At 43.3% G+C, this 9,086-nt stretch overlaps 1 protein-coding gene across 1 annotated transcript; it reads right to left on the bottom strand.

Annotated features, from left to right (window-relative positions):
• Positions 1–2,170: 2,170 nt before the first annotated feature.
• Positions 2,171–8,744, bottom strand: LOC142788205 (uncharacterized). Its single transcript, XM_075884779.1, has 3 exons — positions 8,693–8,744; positions 6,617–6,727; positions 2,171–3,597 (listed from the first exon to the last, which is right to left on the bottom strand). The coding sequence occupies exons 1-3, from the start codon at positions 8,730–8,732 to the stop codon at positions 3,269–3,271; spliced, it is 480 nt and encodes a 159-aa protein (XP_075740894.1). The 5' UTR covers positions 8,733–8,744; the 3' UTR covers positions 2,171–3,268.
• Positions 8,745–9,086: the final 342 nt, after the last annotated feature.

The following is a 9,086-nucleotide window of genomic DNA, read 5'->3' on the forward strand; positions in this document are numbered from 1 at the left end:
GTCACACCTTGCGGCGATGGGCGGGCTACGCGTTCTTTCCAAGTGGAAGGTTCCCCTGATGCTTTGGCTTCACTGCGATACATGCCCAAAACGGCCGAAAAAAGTTGAGGCCCTTATCGCCCCTGATAAAGCTCGATTTTTCTTTAACGTCACTCCTTGAAGCAGTGCACCTAATATTGCATCTTTTCGTTTCGCATATGTCGGAAATGGCTAAAAAAATCTGATGACGTCAGACAAAAGTTGAGCCTTATCAGGGGTGATAAGGGGCTGAACTTTTTCGACTGCTTTTTCGACATGCATTGAAAGAAAGCAAACACATCAGGGGAAGCTTCATATATGTAGACTCTAATTTAAACGCACAGTATATCCTTCGTTAGAAGTTGTGACGTCAGAAAAAAGCTGAGCCTTATCAGGCGCGATAAAAGCCTGAACTTTATCGACTGCTTTTTTGATATGCATTGTGGGAAAGCAAACAAATCAGGGGGAGCTTCAGCTCGGGATGCTTTAGTATAAACGCACAGTATGTCCTTCGTTGCAAGCTGTTACGTCAAGCAAAACTTGAGCCTTATCAGGGGTGATAAGAGCTCCAACTTTTTCGACTGATTTTGAACATGCATTGCGGGAAAGCCGAAGCATAAGGGAAGCTTCTGCTCGGGAGGCTCTTATACGCACAGGAGGGCCGTCTTTGCACGGAGTGACGTCACACTAAGATTAAGCCACTATCACAGAGTTTAGTACAAATAATTTCACTTTAACTAATTACTTTCAGCCTGCAGTTTTTATAACCTTTGGACATGCCCTGCATATGTAGCTGCACTGTATTACCCGTTTTCTTACTCGACTTTCAAAGATTGATTGATGACTTGATTTACTTACACTACTCGGAAAGTTGATTGTGAGCGGAGCTTCTATATACGTCAATGGCATAGAAGCCGCCTCTATGATAAAAAGGTGTCTGTCCATCCATCCATCTCTCTGCCACGTAATACAAATCGCACTGAAGAAACATATATATAAAACAATATGAAACTTGTAGGCTGCGTTAAGTTTCGAAACTACTGGCTCAGGCTCCTAAGGCGAATGCCTTAACTGCTGAGCTAAACGCCCAGGCATGCACAGCATCACTATCTCTAAACCTCCTGAATGCACCATGAAGAAATTAACGTGTCAAATAAAAAAAAATGCTGGGCTGCACTGAGTCTTGAACCTAGGATTCCACGCTCCAAATATGAGCGTCTTACCCACTGGGCTAAAAACCCACGCTTGCAGGACGTGTGTATCTCTCAACCTTATTAATTCGCTAAAGATAAACAGACGTATAAAATAAAGGAAAACTTCAAGGCTGTGCTGAGTTTCGAACCTATGTGGCCACACTCCTATGTCTAGTGTCTCAGCCACTGGGATAAAAAAGCACACCTTCAGAAGTTAGGCTGACCTTCTTTATAGTGAAAATATTTTACCGTGTGAGCCAATTTTCTGCGACGAATTTTTGGTTCAGTAGGGTAGCCCCGTAGCCCCATGACCGCACTCTTAACTTGATTAACCTCCCTGTTTCTACTTCGTTTATTTATGTATTTATTTATTTATTTATTTATTTTCAATACTGTAGACACCAGTTCTGTAGTGATCTCTCTCTTTCTCGCATTAAGAGAACAATAAGAGTACGTATAGACAAAATTGTTCTAGTTGAAAAAAACTTCGTCCTGGTCCAGGAACGAGGACGAAGTTTTCTTCATCTAGAAAATCTTCGTTCCGAGAAATCCTTGCGAAGTTCCTCATGGGTTCATGCTATATACGAATGTGTGGCTGTCATTCTTTTCATAAACCTTCGCTACCTTGCGGGATTCCGCTTCTTTTACTCGCTGTAACAAGGCTCACCGATAACCACACTGATTAAGAAAGTAGCACTCTTCGTAGCGCACTGTTCCACGAGAACCTTTTGCAATAAAGTTTCAAATGGCCAAGCGATCGCTGAACAGAATTCTTCAAATTGGGGTTGTGTGTTACCTGTGTGACGAGTACCCAGAGTTAGGATCATTAGAAGCATCTTCCTTTTCTGTCACAGAATCGCTCGTCACGAAGCTCGCGCAAACAAACGATTCTCCAATGGCACAAAGGTACAAGAATAACGACAAAAGCAACAAACTGGTGATAATCCTTCAAACATGTATACTTTGAACAGGAGATATTGAATAACTTTAATACAATAGGCCATGGAACAATAACATCGCCACTTCATGTAATGACCTTGATCTTGACACAAATATTCGCATATTCAGGTTCTTCATTGTACGAGCACACTTACCATGGGTTTTCCTCATATACACCATGAAATATCATTCCGCTATTTCTTTTATTATAAAACCGTCGCAGCAGACACATTACGGCGAACACGGAATCATCGCTCAGTTTAGTTGGGTATACATATCTCCATTTGCTTGTGGAATTCATGACACCAACAAAGCCTTCACGATTATCATTAAGATCATCGTGGTTAAAACACAACGCGATTCAAGCACGTTGTTCAAACTTGCATAACGTGGCTCGGACTGTTGCAAGGTTTTAACTTTATTAACCTTTACCGCAAGTAGAGTGGTGTTTCGTTCTATTCCGTGGTGTCACAGCTCATATCATGGCGCCAATACGGCTGCGACGGCTAGACTTATCGAATATGACATGATGCGTCTACAGAATCGCACCTCTATATCTTCAAACTCCGTGTCAGCCAAAGCCTGCATCAGATCACGTGCCTTCGAGGGCTCACGGTATGGGCATCATCTGACACTTTGCAGAGAAGACGATGCAGAAAGGAGGTAAGTCCGACACTTATTTTGCCTGTTTTACAAGTACTGTACAAGCAGCTTCCAAAGTGCTCCAGTCCGATTGATAGTGATCTCTACCACTGTCAGCAGCAGTGCTTCGTCACAGTGCTCCTACGTTAATCTTTTTTTGAGGCCTGTGATTCCAAATGTGCGCGTTTATGCATTTGGAAAATGCACAGCAAGGCTATAAAGTTTATCTTAACGATGCTAGCGAAGAGGCTGTATGACATGATCCCACGTCACTCTGTGGACAGGGAAACAGTGGAGCACGACCGACATCGCTGTGTAGAAGCAGAACGCGTGGTTAAAACGCAGGAGGCCTAAATAATAAAACCGGCACTCTACGACAAGCACGCCACGTGGTTTACCGCAAACCACGCTGGAAGAGATGGACGTCAGTTTCTTGAAACGTTTCCTGCTGGGCTCGGCCTTTTCCAAAGCGTGACTTAGAGTTGTGTGCGGTAACGTACACACACTTCTGAGTGAATACAGACTAGATGCAATGTCTTCGCATGAGTGTCCACAGATGCTGTATTCTTCTCTGATCGACGCAAGAGACGGTTCGCGAGAGGTCCGCTTAAACAGGAATGCGAACGGGTGTTCCAAGGCAAGGGCCACGGCATACCACTGAAGTCCACCGGTGCACCAAGTCCAGCGTCCACTTCCAGCAAGCTCATGATGACCGCCATGGGTGCATCGTCGTTTCCTTCCCTGTTTCCCCGACTTCCGACAGTCAGGATGTCCCGACTCACGAAGCTGTTCACCAGGTCCAGATCTAGGATGAAGAAGCAGAAGGTAAAAATACAGGCAAGATCTCTTACTGAGGTAAGTATACGCGGGTGGATCACAGTCTTATTTGAGCGAGAAGTCGTTCGTACACTTGTCTCACGTATTTGCTATTGCAAGTTTCTTGTGCTGTCAGAATCGTTCGTGACCATTTAACAAACTTGTTGGGTTCCAGGATGTAAGTAACGCGTCGTTCAAAACAATAAGAATTAGAAGAAAACTGTCACCTCTCTTTCGCAAGCGAAACAAGTAGCCACTGTGAGAGCTGTAGACAATGATGGTATTGCACGTCGTGTAAAGAGTCGTTGTTCGACATGCTTCTTTTTCAGTCATTACAACTAATAATAATACTTCTTGGGTTTTAACGTCCCAAAACCACAATACGATTAGGAGAGACACCGTGGTGATGGGGTCCAGAAATTTCGACCACCTGGGGTTGCTTTAACGTGAACCTAAATCTAAGCACACGGGCCTGAAGCATTCGTGCCGCCATCGAAAATGCGGCCGCCACGGCCGGGATGCGATCCCGCGACCTGCGGGTCAGCAGCCGAGTGCCTTATCCCTTAGACCATCGTGGCGGGTTTGTTTAGCCATTACCGTATGTCTATTCAAGGCTTAAATATTCTCGGCATGTGACCATATTTGTAAACTGTGATGCAACACTGATGTGTGTGATGGCTTGATTGTGAAAGTCGCCACAAGTTCTCTTTGTTGTGTCATGGTGACGAAACTCTAGTCATCACAGACTGCGCGTACTAATTTAAGTCAATTTCAAATATATCTGATCACAACACCACATCACAAACTGGGTTCGTTACGACATAGTGCGAAAACCAGCATTATGCGAAAGTCGCACATGGTGCTGTCTTAAAATGCCCTATCCGAGAAATTATAAGGACTTGCAGTCTTTAACCTACTGCTCTACAAAAATAAAAACCTAATTTGGGTAGCCCGAACTGAAGGTTGAGAACACTTCGAATGAATATTCACCCAGTAGCGTGCGCTCTTATTTTCTTCCTTACCTAAGAGATTGCGCTTGAGCAATCACTGCAGGTGATTGAATAGCTTCATACATTAGCTTTAGACTTCAGCAGAATAAAACGTCATTGTGCACTTCTCAGTAGCCGTTATATACTTATGTTCAACTGCAATTGGCCGGTGAAAATCATGAAATAGAGGTGTGCTCAGCAAAAGATCTAAATGTGGTTGTATTCCCCGCCTGCTTCATAGCGTATCATCCTAAGCAGTAATTTTTCGTGGTCTGTTCCAAGTCCCTGACACATCTTTTCACAAATTTGCAGGTTAACTTGCGCCAACTACTTTACAAACTATGTCCAGGGTTGTTTTCGAGAGTTGTGACAATGAAGTGTCACCACGCTCAGCATTCAAAGGTTTCAAAGGCGTTTCAGGCAGTTAAAGCGTTCTTCAAGAATCATTTTGCCCGCTAGGCTAAGAACTCTAATGCAATCATGCGGCATAAATTTTGAGATTGAAAAATTAATAGTGTTTTCCTTCATCAACACAGCTGGCAGAGATTTTTTAGATACTAATCGAACAGAAGCTGATCTATAGAAAAGATTTTGGTTTGTATGCGAAACAGGACGCCGTAACGTTGACAGGCCTCTGTCATCAAACCGGATGGCTTCTGCACAGGTGAGTATGCGGTATGGGAGCCTGTCTAGTCGGGACAAAGGTGGGAGAAATTTGATAGTAAAATATTTTTCGACGGCTACGCGGCTGCTTTATTCACAAGTTCGCTGGAACATCTTGAAATAATTTTGGAAACGACGTAAAAATACGCCATGTCCAATTCGCCGTCTAGTCAACTCTGATTGACTCATATGGGCGCTGCGATTTCTTTGATTGGTTGGAAATGTGACAGTTTGAGAGGATTTGATGGTCCAGTTTGACAGCGCACAGAATAGCATATAAAGAAAAAAAGAACCAACACAATAAGCGACGATGTGGAAAAAAAGAAGAAACGTCTATGCATTATGGACAGTTATAACACTCGCCACAAAGGCCACACGTAATGTTTCATTACTCACATAAGCGAAAGTTGGGGTATGCCTTGTAAAGCTACAGCCTATCTTTGTTCTCAGTGGCAAGCGTTCGTATGCAATAAAGGAAACAAAGTACTACATGTTAGTCGACAGCATTATACTTTTCACGCTCCTTCACAGATCACATGCCAACGGAGCTAACTTTTCACCCAGCGGGCAGGGCATTTACCAGACTCTACCATGGATTGATTGGCTGGCGACGTGGATTTTAATGATACAGGCGAATCAGTCTACATCTCGCCGTTCCAATCACCAGACAAGACGAGGACGTTCCTGGGCGATGGACTACCGAAAAATTTCCTCGCTTCCAGAGATCAGACACGACCATGCCCCCGCGTATAATTATCATACGGTCTCCAAAACATGGCGTGTTTTGGAGACCGTATCAGTTATTAATATTGGAAATCGACTTAAATTAGTACGTGCAGTCTGTGATGACTAGAGTTTCGCCATCAGTGAGTGCACTCCAAAACATGGCGTGTTATCAGTTAAGCGTTTCAATATCGTAATATTTGTCTAGGGTTATTGTTCTCGAAATGCGGCTCAGATATGTTACACAACTGAAATTTGTTAAACACTGGGTCGACGACAGTATGAAGTGTTTAACAAATGTCTGCACAAATAACTGCATGAATTGCAAAAAAATAGGGTCAACCAAACTAAATAATAAAAAATACAATCAATTTGGTGTAGTTTATGCATTTTCAGTTCACATACATAGTGCCTAACATGTTGAACAATGTCCGGAGACATGCCGCTGGACACACAGCTTTCATGCTATAGCGTCGATATGAAGCACACCAGAGGAGAGCTGCTCTGGCTGAAGTAGTATAATGCGGCATTATTTTTCGCACCTTCTGAAGTGTGCACAGTACACCACGCGTAACTATCGCGTCACCGCGCGTAAGTATCAAGCACCATTGGAAACGCCTGGGTACTTCTTACCTTTCCTGTGGCATTCGGACAATCTCAAGGCGTCTTCCTGGCTGTAGCACTCGTATACAGCACGCTGTACGAAGCAGCTCTTGTGGCACGTAACCAAGGATGAACGTTGCCCTGCGCACAGACGATTCAGGCTTAAGCACGACTTTCCTTTCGTCTCAAATGAAGGAAGGAAGGCGTTTTGGGGGCTCGTTGCTTTGTTTGGCACAACGTTAATGAAAATGAAAACCCACATATGAAGTAACCAGGCAAAGTTAATGCTACTTTTTTTAATGGTAATTAATGGCACGTGTATACGTGAAGAAATGAAAGTGGGCGAAAAGACAACTTGCCGCCGGCCAGGACCAAGCCTATAACCTTCGGATTACGCACCCGATGCTCTTGCCATTTGAGCCACGGCAGCGGTCATCACCCCGCCCATTTTGTGGGGTATTTACGTAAATGCGAACCCCGGAAGTTTTAGTTAGCACTGCTCACAGCCATGACGGCGAGTGTGGAACACTTCCATGGCAAGCTGGCGCCTCCGGCATCTCCAAAACGCTTTAGATATTATTCAGCACTAAATACGCTGTCTAATGTGTGTGCGCTGTAATAAACACCGCGACATTTCATAGATTCGTGACGTTATGTAACAAGCAGGCAATTTTAAGGCAGACACAAAAAACTTTAAATACCAAAGAACCAATGGCAAACAATATGCCGTATTGAAAAAAGTTCATTCTTTCATCTCTTACGTGGTCGTGCATAAGTGGTCATTACACGATGGATCGTTTTCGCGTAATTTGCAGCCTCGTGTAACGAGCTAGTGCTGTGCGCATGACACAGCATATTTAGGTCAATCGTATACAGCTAACGACCACTTCGAAAGAAAATAATGAAAGGTATAGTTTAATGCATGAGTATGCATACGCGATGCTTATCTCCTTGTTATAAATTTATATCGCTAACACTGTAACAATACTCACTTTGCAGCGACTTGATATCTGCCTTTTACAAAGTAAATTCAAGACCTTGCGTGGTTTAGTGATAGAATACATGACCCCTTACGGTATGCTTGGGTTGGATTCCTGCTAAAATCCTGATGTTTATTCTTTGCAGTTGTCGAATCAACGCTGCCGAGGCCGGATTTTTTTAAAGGTTCTCTTGTTTAAATTACCAACGACTGTTGTCATCGCTTCTTGGTAGATACAAGCTTTAAGGTGCATAGCCGCATACTCGCATAATGCAGCCCGTGGTATACGGGTATGTGACACACATAACGGAAATAAAGAGCTTCATGACGTACACGACATGGTGTCCACCTTATTTATGTCCGAACTAGACTCATCTTCTCATGCCGTCGTGCCCCCCGTATGCTGATTTTGGTCTATATTAAGGTAATGAGGCAACTACGAGAGCATCAAGACGCAGCTGGCCAGATAGGTAGATAAGTAGATAGAAATGGTTAAAGTACCTTTGGCTCTCGAAGGATTGCTTCGCATTAAAAAAACGATCATTGAGTGATATAAATATATATATATATATATATATATATATATATATATATATATATATATATATATATATAGGGAGACTACCATCGACGAGAAAAATAGGTTTGCCCCCCCCCCCCCTCCCCTCCAACTCTTGAAAAAGTTGGTACGCCAATGCCATATCCCCTTACGAGGGAGCGTTCAAAAACAGGAAATTATGGCCATTCTAATCATGATAGATCACTGAAATCTAGCGTTAAATTTGGTTAGTAGCCTTTGAAACGAAGAAACAAACAATAAACAAAGAGTTGAAGCAATAATGAACGCTCATCGACAAAAGTCAATGTCCATCCACGAATACACTGGCCTTGTTAATGTCGAGCTTCACGCTGCAAGATCAAATAAAAGTAGTCAACGGCCTATGAAACCAAGATGTTTGAAGCGCTTACTTCAAATGGGAGACGGCATGACGACGAAAATAAAATGCAGCGCTTGTTAAAAGACCAGAAGTCATGAGGTAAGCTTTCGTTGGTGGTATGGTTACTAATATATATAGATAGCCAGATTGTCGCTACACCAGTGAGAATTAAGGATTACCGAGGCTTACTTCTTGGCATCCTCGGCCTCCGACCTTGTAGCTTCGGCATCCTCCCCTTCTCCATCCTCCATTCACAGAAGCAAGAAATGCTAAACATTAGAATGGTGCATTGCTGAGTTGACGGTATAGTAGATATGCATTGACCACCGTTCCGTTATTCGAGCAGTAGTGACAGAAAAAAAGAACAGCAGTACGCTTGTTTCGTTTCGTTCTGTCGTTATTGGGCAATTTTACCTAAGCCAACCCAACCGTGCAAAGTTCCCGCGCAATCAATTGGAGCACTGACGTCATTAAGAGCAAGCCGTTGAGAAAAGACGAGTTTTCAATGAAGCTCGTGTGTTAGCACGTGACACTTTTTATGATGTAAGCATTCCACGTTTACAACAAGAATAACTATTCTAGT

The sequence above is a fragment of the Rhipicephalus microplus genome, chromosome 2 (genome assembly GCF_043290135.1).
Source record: "Rhipicephalus microplus isolate Deutch F79 chromosome 2, USDA_Rmic, whole genome shotgun sequence".
Lineage (NCBI taxonomy): Eukaryota > Metazoa > Arthropoda > Arachnida > Ixodida > Ixodidae > Rhipicephalus > Rhipicephalus microplus.

Bases quoted from the DNA above. Each gene is read 5' to 3' on its own strand.
- LOC142788205 (XM_075884779.1), bottom strand. From the start codon at position 8,732: ATGCCGAAGCTACAAGGTCGGAGGCCGAGGATGCCAAGAA. The intron at 6,728-8,692 runs GTAAGCCTCGGT...GTCTGTGCGCAG, and splicing joins GAGGCCGAGGATGCCAAGAA to GGCAACGTTCATCCTTGGTT. The intron at 3,598-6,616 runs GTAAGAAGTACC...TCTTCATCCTAG, and splicing joins GTCCGAATGCCACAGGAAAG to ATCTGGACCTGGTGAACAGC.